At 51.9% G+C, this 24,291-nt stretch overlaps 1 protein-coding gene across 1 annotated transcript in view; it reads left to right on the top strand.

The window, feature by feature from the left end:
• PLEC (plectin) overlaps positions 1 to 24,291 on the top strand; it is a 647,147-nt gene that overhangs the window by 171,469 nt on the left and 451,387 nt on the right. The window contains exon 6 of the mRNA XM_063924739.1: positions 14,758 to 14,924. Within this exon, the coding sequence (XP_063780809.1) occupies positions 14,758 to 14,924 (167 nt within the window). The remainder of the gene's footprint in view (positions 1 to 14,757; positions 14,925 to 24,291) is intronic.

Below are 24,291 nucleotides of genomic sequence, written 5' to 3'. Positions count from 1 at the left end.
CTGTACGTCCAGCGCCTGCAGTGTCCTGCATAAAGCAGAATCCTGCAGAGAGCTGTACGTCCAGCGCCTGCAGTGTCCTGCATAAAGCAGAGTCCTGCAGAGAGCTGTACGTCCAGCGCCTGCAGTGTCCTGCATAAAGCAGAGTCCTGCAGAGAGCTGTACGTCCAGCGTCTGCAGTGTCCTGCATAAAGCAGAGTCCTGCAGAGAGCTGTACGTCCAGCGCCTGCAGTGTCCTGCATAAAGCAGAGTCCTGCAGAGAGCTGTACGTCCAGCGCCTGCAGTGTCCTGCATAAAGCAGAGTCCTGCAGAGAGCTGTACGTCCAGCGCCTGCAGTGTCCTGCATAAAGCAGAGTCCTGCAGAGAGCTGTACGTCCAGCGCCTGCAGTGTCCTGCATAAAGCAGAGTCCTGCAGAGAGCTGTACGTCCAGCGCCTGCAGTGTCCTGCATAAAGCAGAGTCCTGCAGAGAGCTGTACGTCCAGCGCCTGCAGTGTCCTGCATAAAGCAGAATCCTGCAGAGAGCTGTACGTCCTGCATAAAGCAGAGTCCTGCAGAGAGCTGTACGTCCAGCACCTGCAGTGTCCTGCATAAAGCAGAGTCCTGCAGAGACCTGTACGTCCAGCGCCTGCAGTGTCCTGCATAAAGCAGAGTCCTGCAGAGAGCTGTACGTCCAGCGCCTGCAGTGTCCTGCATAAAGCAGAGTCCTGCAGAGAGCTGTACGTCCAGCGCCTGCAGTGTCCTGCATAAAGCAGAGTCCTGCAGAGAGCTGTACGTCCAGCACCTGCAGTGTCCTGCATAAAGCAGAGTCCTGCAGAGACCTGTACGTCCAGCGCCTGCAGTGTCCTGCATAAAGCAGAGTCCTGCAGAGAGCTGTACGTCCAGCGCCTGCAGTGTCCTGCATAAAGCAGAGTCCTGCAGAGAGCTGTACGTCCAGCGCCTGCAGTGTCCTGCATAAAGCAGAGTCCTGCAGAGAGCTGTACGTCCAGCGCCTGCAGTGTCCTGCATAAAGCAGAGTCCTGCAGAGAGCTGTACGTCCAGCGCCTGCAGTGTCCTGCATAAAGCAGAGTCCTGCAGAGAGCTGTACGTCCAGCGCCTGCAGTGTCCTGCATAAAGCAGAGTCCTGCAGAGAGCTGTACGTCCAGCGTCTGCAGTGTCCTGCATAAAGCAGAGTCCTGCAGAGAGCTGTACGTCCAGCGCCTGCAGTGTCCTGCATAAAGCAGAGTCCTGCAGAGAGCTGTACGTCCTGCATAAAGCAGAGTCCTGCAGAGAGCTGTACGTCCTGCATAAAGCAGAGTCCTGCAGAGAGCTGTACGTCCTGCATAAAGCAGAGTCCTGCAGAGAGCTGTACGTCCTGCATAAAGCAGAGTCCTGCAGAGAGCTGTACGTCCTGCATAAAGCAGAGTCCTGCAGAGAGCTGTACGTCCTGCATAAAGCAGAGTCCTGCAGAGAGCTGTACGTCCTGCATAAAGCAGAGTCCTGCAGAGAGCTGTACGTCCTGCATAAAGCAGAGTCCTGCAGAGAGCTGTACGTCCTGCATAAAGCAGAGTCCTGCAGAGAGCTGTACGTCCAGCGTCTGCAGTGTCCTGCATAAAGCAGAGTCCTGCAGAGAGCTGTACGTCCAGCGCCTGCAGTGTCCTGCATAAAGCAGAGTCCTGCAGAGAGCTGTACGTCCAGCGCCTGCAGTGTCCTGCATAAAGCAGAGTCCTGCAGAGAGCTGTACGTCCAGCGCCTGCAGTGTCCTGCATAAAGCAGAGTCCTGCAGAGAGCTGTACGTCCAGCGCCTGCAGTGTCCTGCATAAAGCAGAGTCCTGCAGAGAGCTGTACGTCCAGCGCCTGCAGTGTCCTGCATAAAGCAGAGTCCTGCAGAGAGCTGTACGTCCAGCGCCTGCAGTGTCCTGCATAAAGCAGAGTCCTGCAGAGAGCTGTACGTCCAGCGCCTGCAGTGTCCTGCATAAAGCAGAGTCCTGCAGAGAGCTGTACGTCCAGCGCCTGCAGTGTCCTGCATAAAGCAGAGTCCTGCAGAGAGCTGTACGTCCAGCGCCTGCAGTGTCCTGCATAAAGCAGAGTCCTGCAGAGAGCTGTACGTCCAGCGCCTGCAGTGTCCTGCATAAAGCAGAGTCCTGCAGAGAGCTGTACGTCCAGCGCCTGCAGTGTCCTGCATAAAGCAGAGTCCTGCAGAGAGCTGTACGTCCAGCGCCTGCAGTGTCCTGCATAAAGCAGAGTCCTGCAGAGAGCTGTACGTCCAGCGCCTGCAGTGTCCTGCATAAAGCAGAGTCCTGCAGAGAGCTGTACGTCCAGCGCCTGCAGTGTCCTGCATAAAGCAGAGTCCTGCAGAGAGCTGTACGTCCAGCGCCTGCAGTGTCCTGCATAAAGCAGAGTCCTGCAGAGAGCTGTACGTCCAGCGCCTGCAGTGTCCTGCATAAAGCAGAGTCCTGCAGAGAGCTGTACGTCCAGCGCCTGCAGTGTCCTGCATAAAGCAGAGTCCTGCAGAGAGCTGTACGTCCAGCGCCTGCAGTGTCCTGCATAAAGCAGAGTCCTGCAGAGAGCTGTACGTCCAGCGCCTGCAGTGTCCTGCATAAAGCAGAGTCCTGCAGAGAGCTGTACGTCCAGCGCCTGCAGTGTCCTGCATAAAGCAGAGTCCTGCAGAGAGCTGTACGTCCAGCGCCTGCAGTGTCCTGCATAAAGCAGAGTCCTGCAGAGAGCTGTACGTCCAGCGCCTGCAGTGTCCTGCATAAAGCAGAGTCCTGCAGAGAGCTGTACGTCCAGCGCCTGCAGTGTCCTGCATAAAGCAGAGTCCTGCAGAGAGCTGTACGTCCAGCGCCTGCAGTGTCCTGCATAAAGCAGAGTCCTGCAGAGAGCTGTACGTCCAGCGCCTGCAGTGTCCTGCATAAAGCAGAGTCCTGCAGAGAGCTGTACGTCCAGCGCCTGCAGTGTCCTGCATAAAGCAGAGTCCTGCAGAGAGCTGTACGTCCAGCGCCTGCAGTGTCCTGCATAAAGCAGAGTCCTGCAGAGAGCTGTACGTCCAGCGCCTGCAGTGTCCTGCATAAAGCAGAATCCTGCAGAGAGCTGTACGTCCTGCATAAAGCAGAGTCCTGCAGAGAGCTGTACGTCCAGCACAGATACAGCCAGTTATCTAGCATCATATAGCCTTGCAGCCGCTCCCATAAGGCGAGGTACAGGTCCTTAAATAAGGATTCCGGTCCTCATCTTGTAGTTGTAGCTACTGCTCTTTACACGGAACATACTGTATGGAGATGTTTTCTGTTGTAAGACGGCTATTACTGGAACCTCTTTGCAGAGGAATTATATTACAGCACCTTCCAGGGCTGCATGTTGTGCAGTGTACACCGCCATCTAGAGGCTGTTAGAGGAATCTAGGGGATGTCCTCCTGTGGGTGCAGCAGTAGTATGTATGCCTGCTGTAACCGTGGCACATATATGACTGGTGTGCAGTGGAAGCAGCTTATCATGTGTGTGACTAGGAATGTGGCATAAATACATTATTTTTGATGTGTATATTTTGAAAGTGTAACTTGTAGATACATAAACACGTGTGTGTGTGTGTGTGTGTGTGTGTGTGTGTGTGTGTGTGTGTAACACAGACGTGGGGAGTCCTCTCCTGTGTGTGTAACACTGACTGACAGACGTGGGGATCCCTCTCCTGTGTGTGTAACACTGACTGACAGACGTGGGGATCCCTCTCCTGTGTGTGTAACACTGACTGACAGACGTGGGGATCCCTCTCCTGTGTGTGTAACACTGACTGACAGACGTGGGGATCCCTCTCCTGTGTGTGTAACACTGACTAACAGACGTGGGGAGCCCTCTCCTGTGTGTGTAACACTGACTAACAGACGTGGGGAGCCCTCTCCTGTGTGTGTAACACTGACTGACAGACGTGGGGAGTCCTCTCCTGTGTGTGTAACACTGACAGACGTGGGGAGCCCTCTCCTGTGTGTGTAACACTGACTGACAGACGTGGGGAGTCCTCTCCTGTGTGTGTGACACTGACTGACAGACGTGGGGATCCCTCTCCTGTGTGTGCAACACTGACAGACGTGGGGAGCCCTCTCCTGTGTGTGTAACACTGACTGACACACGTGGGGAGCCCTCTCCTGTGTGTGTAACACTGACAGATATGGGGAGCCCTCTCCTGTGTGTGTATAACTGACTGACAGACGTGGGGATCCCTCTCCTGTGTGTGTAACACTGACTGATAGACGTGGGGAGCCCTCTCCTGTGTGTGTAACACTGACTGATAGACGTGGGGATCCCTCTCCTGTGTGTGTAACACTGACTGACACACGTGGGGAGCCCTCTCCTGTGTGTGTAACACTGACTGATAGACGTAGGGAGCCCTCTCCTGTGTATCACTGACTGACAGACGTGGGGATCCCTCTCCTATGTGTGTAACACTGACTGACAGACGTGGGGATCCCTCTCCTGTGTGTGTATCACTGACTGACAGATGTGGGGAACCCTCTCCTGTGTATCACTGACTGACAGACGTGGGGATCCCTCTCCTGTGTGTGTATCACTGACTGACAGACGTAGGGATCCCTCTCCTGTGTGTGTAACACTGACTGACAGACGGGGTGAGTCCTCTCCTGTGTGTGTGTAACACTGACTGACAGACGTGGGGATCCCTCTCCTGTGTGTGTAACACTGACTGACAGACATGGGGAGTCCTCTCCTGTGTGTGCAACACTGACTGACAGACGTGGTGCGTCCTCTCCTGTGTGTGTAACACTGACTGACAGACGTGGGGATCCCTCTCCTGTGTGTGTAACACTGACTGACAGACGTGGGGAACCCTCTCCTGTGTGTGTAACACTGACTGACAGACGTGGGGAGTCCTCTCCTGTGTGTGTAACACTGACTGACAGACGTGGGGAGTCCTCTCCTATGTGTGTAACACTGACTGACAGACGTGGGAGCCCTCTCCTGTGTGTGTAACACTGACAGACGTGGGGAGTCCTCTCCTGTGTGTGTAACACTGACAGACGTGGGAGCCCTCTCCTGTGTGTGTGTGTGTGTGTGTGTGTGTGTGTGTGTGTGTGTGTGTGTGTGTGTGTGTGTGTGTAACACTGACTGACAGACGTGGGGAGTCCTCTCCTGTGTGTGTGTAACACTGACAGACGTGGGAGCCCTCTCCTGTGTGTGTAACACTGACAGACAGGGGGAGCCCTCTCCTGTGTGTGTAACACTGACTGACAGACGGGGTGAGTCCTCTCCTGTGTGTGTGTAACACTGACTGACAGACGTGGGGATCCCTCTCCTGTGTGTGTAACACTGACTGACAGACGTGGGAAGTCCTCTCCTGTGTGTGCAACACTGACTGACAGACGTGGGGAGTCCTCTCCTGTGTGTGTAACACTGACTGACAGACGTGGGGAGTCCTCTCCTGTATGTGCAACACTGACTGACAGACGTGGGGAACCCTCTCCTGTGTGTGTAACACTGACTGACAGACGTGGGGAACCCTCTCCTGTGTGTGTAACACTGACTGACAGACGTGGGGAACCCTCTCCTGTTTGTGTAACACTGACTGACAGACGTGGGAGCCCTCTCCTGTGTGTGTAACACTGACAGACGTGGGGAGTCCTCTCCTGTGTGTGTAACACTGACAGACGTGGGAGCCCTCTCCTGTGTGTGTGTGTGTGTGTGTGTGTGTGTGTGTGTGTGTGTGTGTGTGTGTGTAACACTGACTGACAGACGTGGGGAGTCCTCTCCTGTGTGTGTAACACTGACAGACGTGGGAGCCCTCTCCTGTGTGTGTAACACTGACAGACAGGGGGAGCCCTCTCGGGTGGTCTTCTGTTTGCCGGCGGTCGGGCTCCCGGCGCTCAGTATACCAGCGCCGGGAGCCCGACAGCCGGCATACCGACACTTATTTTCCCTCGTGGGGGTCCACGACCCCCATAGAGGGAGAATAAAATAGTGTGGCGCGCGTAGCGCGCCACCGTGCCCGTAGCGTGGTGAGCGCAGCGAGCCCGCAAGGGGCTCATTTGCGCTCGCCAAGCTGTCGGTAAGCCGGCGGTCGGGCTCCCGGCGCCGGGATGCTGGTCACCGGGAGCCCGACCGCCGGCCAGCCGTAGTGAACCCGCCCTCTCCTGTGTGTGTAACACTGACTGACAGACGTGGGGAGACCTCTCCTGTGTGTGTAACACTGACAGACGTGGGAGCCCTCTCGTGTGTGTGTGTGTGTGTGTGTGTGTGTGTGTGTGTGTGTGTGTGTGTGTAACACTGACTGACAGACGTGGGGAGCCCTCTCCTATGTGTGTAACACTGACTGACAGACGTGGGGAGCCCTCTCCTGTGTGTGTAACACTGACAGACGTGGGGAGCCCTCTCCTATGTGTGTAACACTGACTGACAGACGTGGGGAGCCCTCTCCTGTGTGTGTAACACTGACAGACGTGGGGAGCCCTCTCCTATGTGTGTAACACTGACTGACAGACGTGGGGAGCCCTCTCCTGTGTGTGTAACACTGACAGACGTGGGGAGCCCTCTCCTGTGTGTGTAACACTGACTGACAGACATGGGGAGCCCTCTCCTGTGTGTGTAACACTGACTGACAGACGTGGTGAGTCCTCTCCTGTGTGTGTATCACTGACTGACAGACGTGGGGAGCCCTCTCCTGTGTGTGTAACACTGACTGACAGACGTGGGGAGCCCTCTCCTGTGTGTCTGTGTGTAACACTGACTGACAGACGTGGGGAGCCCTCTCCTGTGTGTGTAACACTGACTGTCAGACATGGGGAGCCCTCTCCTGTGTGTGTAACACTGACTGACAGACGTGGTGAGTCCTCTCCTGTGTGTATAACACTGACTGACAGACGTGGGGAGCCCTCTCCTGTGTGTGTAACACTGACTGTCAAACGTGGGGAGCCCTCTCCTGTGTGTGTAACACTGACTGTCAAACGTGGGGAGTCCTCTCCTGTGTGTGTAACACAGACTGACAGACGTGGGGAGCTCTCTCCTGTGTGTGTAACACTGACTGACAGACATGGGGAGCCCTCTCCTGTGTGTGTAACACTGACTGACAGACGTGGGGTGCCCTCTCCTGTGTGTGTAACACTGACTGACAGACGTGGGGTGCCCTCTCCTGTGTGTGTGTAACACTGACTGACAGACGTGGGGAGCCCTCTCCTGTGTGTGTAACACTGACTGACAGACGTGGGGTGCCCTCTCCTGTGTGTGTAACACTGACTGACAGACATGGGGAGCCCTCTCCTGTGTGTGTGTAACACTGACTGACAGACGTGGGGAGCCCTCTCCTGTGTGTGTGTAACACTGACTGACAGACGTGGGGAGTCCTCTCCTGTGTGTGTAACACTGACTGACAGACGTGGGGTGCCCTCTCCTGTGTGTGTAACACTGACTGACAGACGTGGGGAGCCCTCTCCTGTGTGTGTAACACTGACTGACAGACGTGGGGTGCCCTCTCCTGTGTGTGTAACACTGACTGACAGACGTGGTGAGTCCTCTCCTGTGTGTATAACACTGACTGACAGACGTGGGGAGCCCTCTCCTGTGTGTGTATAACACTGACTGACAGACGTGGGGAGCTCTCTCCTGTGTGTGTATCACTGACTGACAGACGTGGGGAGCTCTCTCCTGTGTGTGTAACACTGACTGACAGACGTGGGGAGCCCTCTCCTGTGTGTGTAACACTGACTGACAGACGTGGTGAGTCCTCTCCTGTGTGTATAACACTGACTGACAGACGTGGGGAGCCCTCTCCTGTGTGTGTAACACTGACTGTCAAACGTGGGGAGCCCTCTCCTGTGTGTGTAACACTGACTGTCAAACGTGGGGAGTCCTCTCCTGTGTGTGTAACACAGACTGACAGACGTGGGGAGCTCTCTCCTGTGTGTGTAACACTGACTGACAGACATGGGGAGCCCTCTCCTGTGTGTGTAACACTGACTGACAGACGTGGGGTGCCCTCTCCTGTGTGTGTAACACTGACTGACAGACGTGGGGTGCCCTCTCCTGTGTGTGTGTAACACTGACTGACAGACGTGGGGAGCCCTCTCCTGTGTGTGTAACACTGACTGACAGACGTGGGGTGCCCTCTCCTGTGTGTGTAACACTGACTGACAGACATGGGGAGCCCTCTCCTGTGTGTGTGTAACACTGACTGACAGACGTGGGGAGCCCTCTCCTGTGTGTGTGTAACACTGACTGACAGACGTGGGGAGTCCTCTCCTGTGTGTGTAACACTGACTGACAGACGTGGGGTGCCCTCTCCTGTGTGTGTAACACTGACTGACAGACGTGGGGAGCCCTCTCCTGTGTGTGTAACACTGACTGACAGACGTGGGGTGCCCTCTCCTGTGTGTGTAACACTGACTGACAGACGTGGTGAGTCCTCTCCTGTGTGTATAACACTGACTGACAGACGTGGGGAGCCCTCTCCTGTGTGTGTATAACACTGACTGACAGACGTGGGGAGCTCTCTCCTGTGTGTGTATCACTGACTGACAGACGTGGGGAGCTCTCTCCTGTGTGTATAACACTGACTGACAGACGTGGGGAGCTCTCTCCTGTGTGTGTGTATCACTGACTGACAGACGTGGGGAGCTCTCTCCTGTGTGTGTGTAACACTGACTGACAGACGTGGGAGCCCTCTCCTGTGTGTGTGTGTGTGTGTGTGTGTGTGTGTGTGTGTGTGTGTAGCACTAACTGACAGACATGGGGAGCCCTCTCCTGTGTGTGTAACACTGACTGACAGACGTGGTGAGTCCTCTCCTGTGTGTATAACACTGACTGACAGACGTGGGGAGCCCTCTCCTGTGTGTGTAACACTGACTGTCAAACGTGGGGAGCCCTCTCCTGTGTGTGTAACACTGACTGTCAAACGTGGGGAGTCCTCTCCTGTGTGTGTAACACAGACTGACAGACGTGGGGAGCTCTCTCCTGTGTGTGTAACACTGACTGACAGACATGGGGAGCCCTCTCCTGTGTGTGTAACACTGACTGACAGACGTGGGGTGCCCTCTCCTGTGTGTGTAACACTGACTGACAGACGTGGGGTGCCCTCTCCTGTGTGTGTGTAACACTGACTGACAGACGTGGGGAGCCCTCTCCTGTGTGTGTAACACTGACTGACAGACGTGGGGTGCCCTCTCCTGTGTGTGTAACACTGACTGACAGACATGGGGAGCCCTCTCCTGTGTGTGTAACACTGAATGTCAAACATGGGGAGCCCTCTACTGTGTGTGTAACACTGACTGTCAAAAGTGAGGAGTCCTCTCCTGTGTGTGTAACACTGACTGACAGACGTGGGGAGCCCTCTCCTGTGTGTGTAACACTGACAGACGTGGGGAGCCCTCTCCTGTGTGTGTAACACAGACTGACTGACGTGGGGAGCTCTCTCCTGTGTGTGTAACACTGACTGACAGACGTGGGGAGCTCTCTCCTGTGTGTAACACTGACTGACAGACGTGGGGAGCCCTCTCCTGTGTGTGTAACACTGACAGACGTGGGGAGCCCTCTCCTGTGTGTATACCACTGACTGACAGACATGGGGAGCCCTCTCCTGTGTGTGTAACACTGACTGACAGACATGGGGAGCCCTCTCCTGTGTGTGTAACACTGACTGACAGACGTGGGGTGCCCTCTCCTGTGTGTGTAACACTGACTGACAGACGTGGGGTGCCCTCTCCTGTGTGTGTGTAACACTGACTGACAGACGTGGGGAGCCCTCTCCTGTGTGTGTAACACTGACTGACAGACGTGGGGTGCCCTCTCCTGTGTGTGTAACACTGACTGACAGACATGGGGAGCCCTCTCCTGTGTGTGTAACACTGAATGTCAAACATGGGGAGCCCTCTACTGTGTGTGTAACACTGACTGTCAAAAGTGAGGAGTCCTCTCCTGTGTGTGTAACACTGACTGACAGACGTGGGGAGCCCTCTCCTGTGTGTGTAACACTGACAGACGTGGGGAGCCCTCTCCTGTGTGTGTAACACAGACTGACTGACGTGGGGAGCTCTCTCCTGTGTGTAACACTGACTGACAGACGTGGGGAGCCCTCTCCTGTGTGTGTAACACTGACAGACGTGGGGAGCCCTCTCCTGTGTGTATACCACTGACTGACAGACATGGGGAGCCCTCTCCTGTGTGTGTAACACTGACTGACAGACATGGGGAGCCCTCTCCTGTGTGTGTAACACTGACTGACAGACGTGGGGAGCCCTCTCCTGTGTGTGTAACACTGACAGACGTGGGGAGCCCTCTCCTGTGTGTGTAACACTGACTGACAGACGTGGGGATCCCTCTCCTGTGTGTGTAACACTGACTGACAGACGTGGGGATCCCTCTCCTGTGTGTGTAACACTGACTGACTGACGTGGGGATCCCTCTCCTGTGTGTGTAACACTGACTGACAGACGTGGGGAGCCCTCTCCTGTGTGTGTAACACTGACAGACGTGGGGATCCCTCTCCTGTGTGTGTAACACTGACTGACTGACGTGGGGATCCCTCTCCTGTGTGTGTAACACTGACTGACTGACTGACGTGGGGATCCCTCTCCTGTGTGTGTAACACTGACTGACAGACGTGGGGATCCCTCTCCTGTGTGTGTAACACTGACTGACTGACTGACTGACTGACTGACTGACGTGGGGATCCCTCTCCTGTGTGTGTAACACTGACTGACTGACGTGGGGATCCCTCTCCTGTGTGTGTAACACTGACTGACAGACGTGGGGAGCCCTCTCCTGTGTGTGTAACACTGACAGATGTGGGGAGCCCTCTCCTGTGTGTGTGTAACACTGACTGACTGACTGACGTGGGGAGTCCTCTCCTGTGTGTAACACTGACTGACAGACGTGGGGATCCCTTTCCTGTGTGTGTGTAACACTGACTGACAGACGTGGGGAGCCTTCTCCTGTGTGTGTAACACTGACTGACAGACGTGGGGAGCCCTCTCCTGTGTGTGTAACACTGACTGTCAGATGTGGGGAGCCCTCTCCTGTGTGTGTAACACTGACTGACAGACGTGGGGAGCCCTCTCCTGTGTGTGTAACACTGACTGACAGACGTGGGGAGCCCTCTCCTGTGTGTGTAACACTGACAGATGTGGGGAGCCCTCTCCTGTGTGTGTGTAACACTGACTGACTGACTGACGTGGGGAGTCCTCTCCTGTGTGTAACACTGACTGACAGACGTGGGGATCCCTTTCCTGTGTGTGTGTAACACTGACTGACAGACGTGGGGAGCCTTCTCCTGTGTGTGTAACACTGACTGACAGACGTGGGGAGCCCTCTCCTGTGTGTGTAACACTGACTGTCAGATGTGGGGAGCCCTCTCCTGTGTGTGTAACACTGACTGACTGACGTGGGGAGCCCTCTCCTGTGTGTGTAACACTGACTGTCAGATGTGGGGAGCCCTCTCCTGTGTGTGTAACACTGACAGACGTGGGGAGTCCTCTCCTGTGTGTGTAACACTGACAGACGTGGGGAGTCCTCTCCTGTGTGTGTAACACTGACTGTCAGACGTGGGGAGCCCTCTCCTGTGTGTGTAACACTGACAGACGTGGGGAGTCCTCTCCTGTGTGTGTAACACTGACAGACGTGGGGAGTCCTCTCCTGTGTGTGTAACACTGACTGTCAGACGTGGGGAGCCCTCTCCTGTGTGTGTAACACTGACTGTCAGACGTGGGGATCCCTCTCCTGTGTGTGTGTGTAACACTGACAGACGTGGGGAGCCCTCTCCTGTGTGTGTAACACTGACTGTCAGATGTGGGGAGCCCTCTCCTGTGTGTGTAACACTGACAGACATGGGGAGTCCTCTCCTGTGTGTGTGTAACACTGACTGTCAGACGTGGGGAGCCCTCTTGTGTGTGTGTGTGTGTGTGTGTGTGTGTGTGTGTGTGTGTGTGTGTGTGTAACACTGACTGACAGACGTGGGGATTCCTCTCCTGTGTGTGTAACACTGACTGACGTGGGGAGTCCTCTCCTGTGTGTGTAACACTGACAGACGTGGGGAGCCCTCTCATGTGTGTGTAACACTGACTGACGTGTGTACCCTCTCCTGTGTGTGTGTAACACTGACAGACGTGGGGAGCCCTCTCCTGTGTGTGTAACACTGACAGACATGGGGAGCCCTCTCCTGTGTGTGTGTGTGTGTGTGTGTGTAACACTGACTGACAGACGTGGGGAGCCCTCTCCTGTGTGTAACACTGACAGACGTGGGGAGCCCTCTCCTGTGTGTGTGTAACACTGACAGACGTGGGGAGCCCTCTCCTGTGTGTGTAACACTGACAGACATGGGGAGCCCTCTCCTGTGTGTGTGTGTGTGTAACACTGACTGACAGACGTGGGGAGCCCTCTCCTGTGTGTAACACTGACAGACGTGGGGAGCCCTCTCCTGTGTGTGTGTAACACTGTCAGACTTGGAGAGCCCCCTTCTGTGTGTGTAACACTGACTGTCAGACGTTGGGAGCCCTCTCCTGTGTGTGTAACACTGACAGACATGGGGAGTCCTCTCCTGTGTGTGTAACACGGACTGTCAGACGTGGGGATTCCTCTCCTGTGTGTGTAACACTGACTGACGTGGGGAGTCCTCTCCTGTGTGTGTAACACTGACTGACAGACGTGGGGAGCCCTCTCCTGTGTGTGTAACACTGACTGACAGACGTGGGGAGCCCTCTCCTGTGTGTGTAACACTGACAGACGTGGGGAGCCCTCTCCCGTGTGTGTAACACTGACTGACAGACGCGGTGATCCCTCTCCTGTGTGTGTGTAACACTGACAGACATGGGGAGCCCTCTCCTGTGTGTGTGTGTAACACTGACTGACTGACTGACGTGGGGAGTCCTCTCCTGTGTGTGTAACACTGACTGACAGACGTGGGGAGCCCTCTCCTGTGTGTGTAACACTGACAGACGTGGGGAGCCCTCTCCCGTGTGTGTAACACTGACTGACAGACGCGGTGATCCCTCTCCTGTGTGTGTGTAACACTGACAGACATGGGGAGCCCTCTCCTGTGTGTGTGTGTAACACTGACTGACTGACTGACGTGGGGAGCCCTCTCCTGTGTGTGTAACACTGACTGACAGACGTGGGGAGCCCTCTCCTGTGTGTGTAACACTGACTGACAGACGTGGGGAGCCCTCTCCTGTGTGTGTAACACTGACAGACGTGGGGAGCCCTCTCCCGTGTGTGTAACACTGACTGACAGACGCGGTGATCCCTCTCCTGTGTGTGTGTAACACTGACAGACATGGGGAGCCCTCTCCTGTGTGTGTGTGTAACACTGACTGACTGACTGACGTGGGGAGTCCTCTCCTGTGTGTGTAACACTGACTGACAGACGTGGGGAGCCCTCTCCTGTGTGTGTAACACTGACAGACGTGGGGAGCCCTCTCCCGTGTGTGTAACACTGACTGACAGACGCGGTGATCCCTCTCCTGTGTGTGTGTAACACTGACAGACATGGGGAGCCCTCTCCTGTGTGTGTGTGTAACACTGACTGACTGACTGACGTGGGGAGCCCTCTCCTGTGTGTGTAACACTGACTGACAGACGTGGGGAGCCCTCTCCTGTGTGTGTAACACTGACTGACAGACGTGGGGAGCCCTCTCCTGTGTGTGTAACACTGACAGACGTGGGGAGCCCTCTCCCGTGTGTGTAACACTGACTGACAGACGCGGTGATCCCTCTCCTGTGTGTGTGTAACACTGACAGACATGGGGAGCCCTCTCCTGTGTGTGTGTGTAACACTGACTGACTGACTGACGTGGGGAGTCCTCTCCTGTGTGTGTAACACTGACAGACGTGGTGAGCCCTCTCCTGTGTGTGTGTAACACTGACAGACATGGGGAGCCCTCTCCTGTGTGTGTGTGTAACACTGACTGACTGACTGACGTGGGGAGTCCTCTCCTGTGTGTGTAACACTGACAGACGTGGTGAGCCCTCTCCTGTGTGTGTAACACTGACAGACGTGGGGAGCCCTCTCCCGTGTGTGTAACACTGACTGACAGACGCGGTGATCCCTCTCCTGTGTGTGTGTAACACTGACAGACATGGGGAGCCCTCTCCTGTGTGTGTGTGTGTGTAACACTGACTGACTGACTGACGTGGGGAGTCCTCTCCTGTGTGTGTAACACTGACAGACGTGGTGAGCCCTCTCCTGTGTGTGTAACACTGACAGACGTGGGGAGTCCTCTCCTGTGTGTGTAACACTGACTGACGTGTGGAGCCCTCTCCTGTGTGTGTAACACTGACTGACGTGTGGAGCCCTCTCCTGTGTGTGTAACACTGACTGACGTGTGGAGCCCTCTCCTGTGTGTGTAACACTGACAGACGTGGGGAGCCCTCTCCTGTGTGTGTGTAACACTGACTGACAGACGTGGGGAGCCCTCTCCTGTGTGTGTAACACTGACTGACAGACGTGGGGAGCCCTCTCCTGTGTGTGTAACACTGACAGACGGTGGGAGCCCTCTCCTGTGTGTGTGTAACACTGACAGGCGTGGGGATTCCCGGTGTGAGGAACATGGAGCGATGTGTGGGTCTGTGGGTTGGATTCTGTGGCAGGTGTTGGTGTTACAGGACTCCCCTTGTATCTGGAGTGTAACCGCTCTGTCTGTCCGAGTGTCGGCTCCGGTTTCGGCAGCCTCAGATCACAATGGCAGTGACGTATGGAAAGCGGTGTGTAACGGGGATTGTGTCGGATCATATAGCACAGGGCGCGCCTGTATTCCATACACTGAATGGTGACATCTTCTTCTGCCCTCCATTTCTAGATCTCAGACATCCAGGTCAGTGGTCAGTCCGAGGACATGACGGCTAAAGAGAAGCTGCTTCTGTGGTCCCAGCGCATGACGGAAGGCTACCAGGGCCTGCGCTGTGACAATTTCACCAGCAACTGGAGAGACGGGCGCCTCTTCAACGCCATCATCCACCGCCACAAGTAAGAGCCACAGTGGTCACCACACCGGTATGGGACGTGGTGGGCGGGTACAGCCCCCGGGGAACATTCTGTGATTGGCTGGTTGGTTACGGGCACGCCCCCTCCTTGGCGAGGAATGTGTACCTGGGGGGATTGCTGCAGATAGAACACATTCCTTTGGTTTTATCCTGGAAACTTGTTGGGGCGAGAAACCGAGGTGTCATCTGGAAAAGCCTGAGACGGGGTGTGTCGCCCTTCCTAATAATACATATAGCGAGACGTGCAAAGAGTTCTGCAGAACATCTCACGGACTGTGTCCTGCAAAACACAGCACCTCTGCAGAGCATCTTTCCTGCCACAGGACCACAGTATCTCATACATAAGCTGCCACGCCTACCTTGGCACATACATGCAGAGCATCTCACCTGCACTATTTACACACCTTATAGTTATACATGCAGAGCATCTCACCCTCATACTGCATCGTACAGTATGCCGCACATACATCTACAGCAATGGCGATTATCAGCAGAGACTTTCATCTTACCCACAATGTAGTGTATCCGCAGAGTATCTCACCCAGAGCTTCGTGTATCCGCAGAGTATCTCACCCAGAGCTTAGTGTATCCGCAGAGTATCTCACCCAGAGCTTAGTGTATCCGCAGAGTATCTCACCCAGAGCTTAGTGTATCCGCAGAGTATCTCACCCAGAGCTTAGTGTATCCGCAAAGTATCTCACCCACAGCATAGTGTATCCGCAGAGTATCTCACCCAGAGCATAGTGTATACGCAGAGTATGTCACCCAGAGCATAGTGTATCCACAGAGTATCTCACCCAGAGCTTAGTGTATCCGCAGAGTATCTCACCCAGAGCTTAGTGTATCCGCAGAGTATCTCATCCAGAGCTTAGCGTATCCGCAGAGTATCTCATCCAGAGCTTAGTGTATCCGCAGAGTATCTCATCCAGAGCTTAGTTTACCGCAGAGTATCTCCTCCAGAGCTTAGAGTATCCGCAGAGTACAGTATCTCACCAGAGCATAGTGTATCCGCAGAGTATCTCAACCCAGAGCATAGTGTATCCGCAGAGTATCTCAACCCAGAGCATAGTGTATCTGCAAAGTATCTCATCCAGAGCTTAGTGTATCTGCAGAGTATCTCATCCTGAGGTTAGTGTATCCGCAGAGTATTTTACGCAGAGCTTACTTTATCCGCAGAGTATCTCACCCAGAGCATTGTGTATCCGCAGAGTATCTCACCCAGAGCATAGTGTATCCGCAGAGTACAGTATCTCACCCAGAGTATAGTGTATCTGCAGAGTATCTCACCCAGAGCTTAGTGTATCCGCAGAGTATCTCACCCAGAGCATAGTGTATCCGCAGAGTATCTCACCCAGAGCATAGTGTATCTGCAGAGTACAGTATCTCACCCAGAGCATAGTGTATCTGCAGAGTATCTCACCCAGAGCTTAGTGTATCCGCAGAGTATCTCACCCAGAGCATAGTGTATCCGCAGAGTACAGTATCTCACCCAGAGCATAGTGTATCTGCAGAGTATCTCACCCAGAGCATAGTTTATCTGCAGAGTATCTCACCCAGAGCTTAGTGTATCCGCAGAGTAGCTCACCCAGAGCTTAGTGTATCCGCAGAGTATCTCACCCAGAGCATAGTGTATCCGCAGAGTACAGTATCTCACCCAGAGCTTAGTGTATCTGCAGAGTATCTCACCCAGAGCTTAGTGTATCTGCAGAGTATCTCACCCAGAGCTTAGTGTATCCGCAGAGTATCTCACCCAGGGCATAGTGTATCCGCAGAGTACAGTATCTCACCCAGAGCATAGTGTATCCGCAGAGTATCTCACCCAGAGCATAGTGTATCCGCAGAGTACAGTATCTCACCCAGAGTATAGTGTATCTGCAGAGTATCTCACCCAGAGCTTAGTGTATCCGCAGAGTATCTCACCCAGAGCATAGTGTATCTGCAGAGTACAGTATCTCACCCATAGCATAGTGTATCTGCAGAGTATCTCACCCAGAGCTTAATATATCCGCAGAGTATCTCACCCAGAGCATAGTGTATCCGCAGAGTACAGTATCTCACCCAAAGCATAGTGTATCTGCAGATTATCTCACCCAGAGCTTAGTTGTATCCGCAGAGTATCTCACCCAGAGCATAGTGTATCTGCAGAGTACAGTATCTCACCCAGAGCATAGTGTATCTGCAGAGTATCTCACCCAGAGCTTAGTGTATCCGCAGAGTATCTCACCCAGAGCTTAGTGTATCCGCAGAGTATCTCACCCAGAGCTTAGTGTATCCGCAGAGTATTTCACGCAGAGCTTAGTGTATCCGCAGAGTATCTCACCCAGAGCTTAGTGTATCTGCAGAGTATCTCATCCTGAGCTTAGTGTATCCAGAGTATTTCACGCAGAGCTTAGTGTATCCGCAGAGTATCTCACCCAGAGCTTAGTGTATCCGCAGAGTACAGTATCTCACCCAGAGCATAGTGTATCCGCAGAGTATCTCACCCAGAGCTTAGTGTATCCGCAGAGTATCTCATCCAGAGCTTAGTGTATCCGCAGAGTATCTCACCCACAGCATAGTGTATCTGCAGAGTATCTCACCCAGAGCTTAGTGTATCCGCAGAGTATCTCACCCAGAGCTTAGTGTATCCGCAGAGTACAGTATCGCACCCAGAGCATAGTGTATCTGCAGAGTATCTCACCCAGAGCTTAGTGTATCCGCAGAATATCTCACCCAGAGCTTAGTGTATTCGCAGAGTACAGTATCTCACCCAGAGCTTAGTGTATCCGCAGAGTATCTCACCCAGAGCATAGTGTATCCGCAGAGTACAGTATCTCACCCAGAGCATAGTGTATCCGCAGAGTACAGTATCTCACCCAGAGCGTAGTGTATCTGCAGAGTATCTCACCCAGAGCTTAGTGTATCTGCAGAGTATCTCACCCAGAGCTTAGTGTATCCGCAGAGTATCTCACCCACAGCATAGTGTATCTGCAGAGTATCTCACCCAGAGCATAGTGTATCCGCAGAGTATCTCACCCAGAGCATATTGTATCCGCAGAGTACAGTATCTCACCCAGAGCATAGTGTATCTGCAGAGTATCTCACCCAGAGCATATTGTATCCGCAGAGTACAGAATCTCACCCAGAGCATAGTGTATCTGCAGAGTATCTTACCCAGAGCTTAGTGTATCCGCAGAGTATCTCACCCAGAGCATAGCGTATCCGCAGAGTACAGTATCTCACCCAGAGCTTAGTGTATCTGCAGAGTATCTCACCCAGAGTATAGTGTATCCGCAGAGTATCTCATCCAGAGCTTAGTGTATCCGCAGAGTATCTCACCCACAGTAATAGTATACCTGCACGTACATACAGCATAATATATCCTCTGAATATCTCACAGCATAGTACAGATGTAGCTAGGATCATCTTATCTGCAGAGTATCTCACCCAGAGCATAGTGTATCCGCAGAGTATCTCACCCAGAGCTTAGTGTATCCGCAGAGTACAGTATCTCACCCAGAGCATAGTGTATCTGCAGAGTATCTCACACAGAGCATATTGTATCCGCAGAGTACAGTATCTCACCCAGAGCATAGTGTATCTGCAGAGTATCTCACCCAGAGCTTAGTGTATCCGCAGAGTATCTCACCCACAGCATAGTGTATCTGCAGAGTATCTCACCCAGAGCATAGTGTATCCACAGAGTATCTCACCCAGAGCTTAGTGTATCCGCAGAGTACAGTATCTCACCCAGAGCATAGTGTATCTGCAGAGTATCTCACCCAGAGCATATTGTATCCTCAGAGTACAGTATCTCACCCAGAGCATAGTGTATCTGCAGAGTATCTCACCCAGAGCTTAGTGTATCCGCAGAGTACAGTATCTCACCCAGAGCATAGTGTATCTGCAGAGTATCTCACCCAGAGCATATTGTATCCTCAGAGTACAGTATCTCACCCAGAGCATAGTGTATCTGCAGAGTATCTCACCCAGAGCTTAGTGTATCCGCAGAGTATCTCACCCAGAGCATAGTGTATCCGCAGAGTACAGTATCTCACCCACAGCATAGTGTATCTGCAGAGTATCTCACCCACAGCATAGTGTATCTGCAGAGTATCTCACCCAGAGCATAGTGTATCCGCAGAGTATCTCACCCAGAGCTTAGTGTATTCGCAGAGTACAGTATCTCACCCAGAGCTTAGTGTATCCGCAGAGTATCTCACCCACAGCATAGTGTATCTGCAGAGTATCTCACCCAGAGCTTAGTGTACTGCAGAGTATCTCACCCAGAGCTTAGTGTATTCACAGAGTATCTCACCCAGAGCATAGTGTATCCGCAGAGTACAGTATCTCACCCAGAGCATAGTGTATCCGCAGAGTATCTCACCCAGAGCTTAGTGTATTCGCAGAGTACAGTATCTCACCCAGAGCTTAGTGTATCCGCAGAGTATCTCACCCACAGCATAGTGTATCTGCAGAGTATCTCACCCAGAGCTTAGTGTACTGCAGAGTATCTCACCCAGAGCTTAGTGTATTCACAGAGTATCTCACCCAGAGCATAGTGTATCCGCAGAGTACAGTATCTCACCCAGAGCTTAGTGTATCCGCAGAGTATCTCACCCAGAGCATAGTGTATCCGCAGAGTACAGTATCTCACCCAGAGCTTAGTGTATCTGCAGAGTATCTCACCCAGAGTTTAGTGTATCCGCAGAGTATCTCATCCAGAACTTAGTGTATCCGCTGAGTATCTCACCCACAGTAATAGTATACCTGCACGTACATACAGCATAATATATCCTCTGAATATCTCACAGCATAGTACAGATGTAGCTAGGATCATCTTTGCTGCAACACGGCGTACTGCATGGCGTGCCGCAACTATTCGCAGCCGGTGACACGGCGTACTGCATGGCGTGCCGCAACTATTCGCAGCCGGTGACACGGCATACTGCATGGTGTGCCGCAACTATTCGCAGCCGGTGACACGGCGTACTGCATGGCGTGCCGCAACTATTCGCAGCCGGTGATCGCTCCATTAATTCCTAATTAATGCTACATCTGTATATGGACATCGTATCACATGTACACTGTAGATTACTGCAGCATATCTCACCCACAATATATTCTATCTGCAGATTATCTCCCATACTGTGTACTGTTTCTGCAGTGCATTTTACCCACAGTAAAAGTACTATATATCCATCCACAGTATATTATATTCGCAGATTATCTCACACACAGTATCTCACATAAGGTGTACTTTATCTGCAGTACCTCTCACACGCAGTATAGTATATCTGCAGAGTATCTCACATAAGGTGTACTTTATCTGCAGTACCTCTCACACACAGTATAGTATATCTGCAGATAGTATATCTGCAGAGTATCTCACATATGGTGTACTTTATCTGCAGTACCTCTCACACGCAGTATAGTATATCTGCAGAGTATCTCACATAAGGTGTACTTTATCTGCAGTACCTCTCACACGCAGCATAGTATATCTGCAGAGTATCTCACAGATGGTGTACTTTATCTGCAGTACCTCTCACACGCAGTATAGTATATCTGCAGAGTATCTCACAGATGGTGTACTTTATCTTCAGTACCTCTCACGCAGTATAGTATATCTGCAGAGTATCTCACAGATGGTGTACTTTATCTGCAGTACCTCTCACATGCAGTATAGTATATCTGCAGAGTATCTCACATAAGGTGTACTTTATCTGCAGTACCTCTCACACGCAGTATAGTATATCTGCAGAGTATCTCACAGATGGTGTACTTTATCTGCAGTACCTCTCACACGCAGTATAGTATATCTGCAGAGTATCTCACAGATGGTGTACTTTATCTGCAGTACCTCTCACACACAGTATAGTATATCTGCAGAGTATCTCACATAAGGTGTACTTTATCTGCACTACCTCTCACACACAGTATAGTATATCTGCAGAGTATCTCACAGATGGTGTACTTTATCTGCAGTACTTCTTACACGCAGTATAGTATATCTGCAAAGTATCTCACATATAGTGTACTTTATCTGCAGTACCTCTCACCCACAGTAGAGTATATCTGCAAAGTATCTCACATATAGTGTACTTTATCTGCAGTACCTCTCACACGCAGTATAGTATATCTGCAGAGTATCTCGTATAAGGTGTACTTTATCTGCAGTACCTCTCACACGCAGTATAGTATATCTGCAGAGTATTTCACATGTGGTGTACTTTATCTGCAGTACCTCTCACACACAGTATAGTATATCTGCAGAGTATCTCACAGATGGTGTACTTTATCTGCAGTACCTCTCACACACAGTATAGTATATCTGCAGAGTATCTCACAGATGGTGTACTTTATCTGCAGTACCTCTCACACACAGTATAGTATATCTGCAGAGTATCTCACAGATGGTGTACTTTATCTGCAGTACCTCTCACACGCAGCATAGTATATCTGCAGAGTATCTCACAGATGGTGTACTTTATCTGCAGTACCTCTCACACGCAGTATAGTATATCTGCAGAGTATCTCACAGATGGTGTACTTTATCTGCAGTACCTCTCACACGCAGTATAGTATATCTGCAGAGTATCTCACAGATGGTGTACTTTATCTGCAGTACCTCTCACACACAGTATAGTATATCTGCAGAGTATCTCACATAAGGTGTACTTTATCTGCACTACCTCTCACACACAGTATAGTATATCTGCAGAGTATCTCACAGATGGTGTACTTTATCTGCAGTACTTCTTACACGCAGTATAGTATATCTGCAAAGTATCTCACATATAGTGTACTTTATCTGCAGTACCTCTCACCCACAGTATAGTATATCTGCAAAGTATCTCACATATAGTGTACTTTATCTGCAGTACCTCTCACACGCAGTATAGTATATCTGCAGAGTATCTCGTATAAGGTGTACTTTATCTGCAGTACCTCTCACACGCAGTATAGTATATCTGCAGAGTATTTCACATGTGGTGTACTTTATCTGCAGTACCTCTCACACACAGTATAGTATATCTGCAGAGTATCTCACAGATGGTGTACTTTATCTGCAGTACCTCTCACATGCAGTATAGTATATCTGCAGAGTATCTCACATAAGGTGTACTTTATCTGCAGTACCTCTCACACGCAGTATAGTATATCTGCAGAGTATCTCACAGATGGTGTACTTTATCTGCAGTACCTCTCACACGCAGTATAGTATATCTGCAGAGTATCTCACAGATGGTGTACTTTATCTGCAGTACCTCTCACACACAGTATAGTATATCTGCAGAGTATCTCACATAAGGTGTACTTTATCTGCACTACCTCTCACACACAGTATAGTATATCTGCAGAGTATCTCACAGATGATGTACTTTATCTGCAGTACTTCTTACACGCAGTATAGTATATCTGCAAAGTATCTCACATATAGTGTACTTTATCTGCAGTACCTCTCACCCACAGTATAGTATATCTGCAAAGTATCTCACATATAGTGTACTTTATCTGCAGTACCTCTCACACGCAGTATAGTATATCTGCAGAGTATCTCGTATAAGGTGTACTTTATCTGCAGTACCTCTCACACGCAGTATAGTATATCTGCAGAGTATTTCACATGTGGTGTACTTTATCTGCAGTACCTCTCACACACAGTATAGTATATCTGCAGAGTATCTCACAGATGGTGTACTTTATCTGCAGTACCTCTCACACACAGTATAGTATATCTGCAGAGTATCTCACAGATGGTGTACTTTATCTGCAGTACCTCTCACACACAGTATAGTATATCTGCAGAGTATCTCACAGATGGTGTACTTTATCTGCAGTACCTCTCACACGCAGCATAGTATATCTGCAGAGTATCTCACAGATGGTGTACTTTATCTGCAGTACCTCTCACACGCAGTATAGTATATCTGCAGAGTATCTCACAGATGGTGTACTTTATCTTCAGTACCTCTCACGCAGTATAGTATATCTGCAGAGTATCTCACAGATGGTGTACTTTATCTGCAGTACCTCTCACATGCAGTATAGTATATCTGCAGAGTATCTCACATAAGGTGTACTTTATCTGCAGTACCTCTCACACGCAGTATAGTATATCTGCAGAGTATCTCACAGATGGTGTACTTTATCTGCAGTACCTCTCACACGCAGTATAGTATATCTGCAGAGTATCTCACAGATGTGTACCCTGCAGTATTCCTGCCTAGCATCTCACCCGAGTCACAAAATACACGTCATCCCCACAATACAGCAGATCGTCTCACCCACATTACAGTATTTCCGCTGAGTTTATGGCACAATTGATACAGCACATATGCGGCGTATGTTACCCATGCACAGTAGAGTACAGTACACCTGCAGAGCATCTTGTGCATACCATTTGCAGTGCGCTGTGCCTGCAGAGCACTTCGCCCATACCTTTTACAATAGTGTCTAATTGCAGAGCATCTCGCCAGTGCCCCTGGCAGTACAGTGTGAATGCAGAGTGTCTGCAGAGCCTCGCATCTGGGTAACGTGTGTGATATAATACTGCTGCGTGCAGTGTCCTGACGTGGATTATAATAACGCTCGTGCAGAAACACGCTTTCTTCCATCAGCCAAAAACAATGCCGGAGCTGTAACAATGGGCGACTGTCTGCAGAGCAGGTCTGTGCCTGCCTGCGGCTCCGCACCGCCTCCTGGCCAGGGACGCCACGCTGTGGTCAGGAGACGATCCCGCCAGTTCTAAGCTCAGATCAATGGTCAGAAAACTGAGAGGTTACTGGTTATAGCGGATACATTCACCAGAGAATGGCGGACAGCGCTGCGGGGCGGTCACCCAGTAATAGTGCCACCGGCCCGTGCCTTATGAGCTAGCCGCGTCCACAGGTGACGCCTCTAGTAGCAGCGATGCCAGTCTGAGCCTGGCACCCTGCCCTGAGCTGCCCCCTGGGGTCTCTCAGCCTATGGTAGAGGTTTCCAGACGCCACCGCTACACTGCGCCCATATCCTAGAGGTACCCGCTAGCAGCTCTGCTGTGCGAGTATAGGAGACATCAGGTGGAGACACCGCTCCTTCACTAGGTAGCCAGAGGCGACACACGGAAGCGTCTTCCACCTCCCTCGCGTTCTCCTTCTTTTATCATCATTATAAACATGTAATAGCATGGCGGAGCCGTCACGCCCAAAGCTTTAGATGCTCTCAGACACACACCCAGCCCGTGCCAGAGAGAAGAGCAGTCTTGCAGCTCAACCATCACAGAGGAACCTTAGTAGAGGACGCAGATACCCAGGACCCTTCCTGCCAGGAAAGCTTTCTACCTGGTGTAATCCTGTCCGGAGTGGAAGACAGAGGGCTCCGGCTTA

The sequence above is a fragment of the Pseudophryne corroboree genome, chromosome 5 (assembly GCF_028390025.1).
Source record: "Pseudophryne corroboree isolate aPseCor3 chromosome 5, aPseCor3.hap2, whole genome shotgun sequence".
Classification (NCBI taxonomy): Eukaryota; Metazoa; Chordata; class Amphibia; order Anura; family Myobatrachidae; genus Pseudophryne; species Pseudophryne corroboree.
This window is presented reverse-complemented; position numbering and strand designations above follow the sequence as displayed.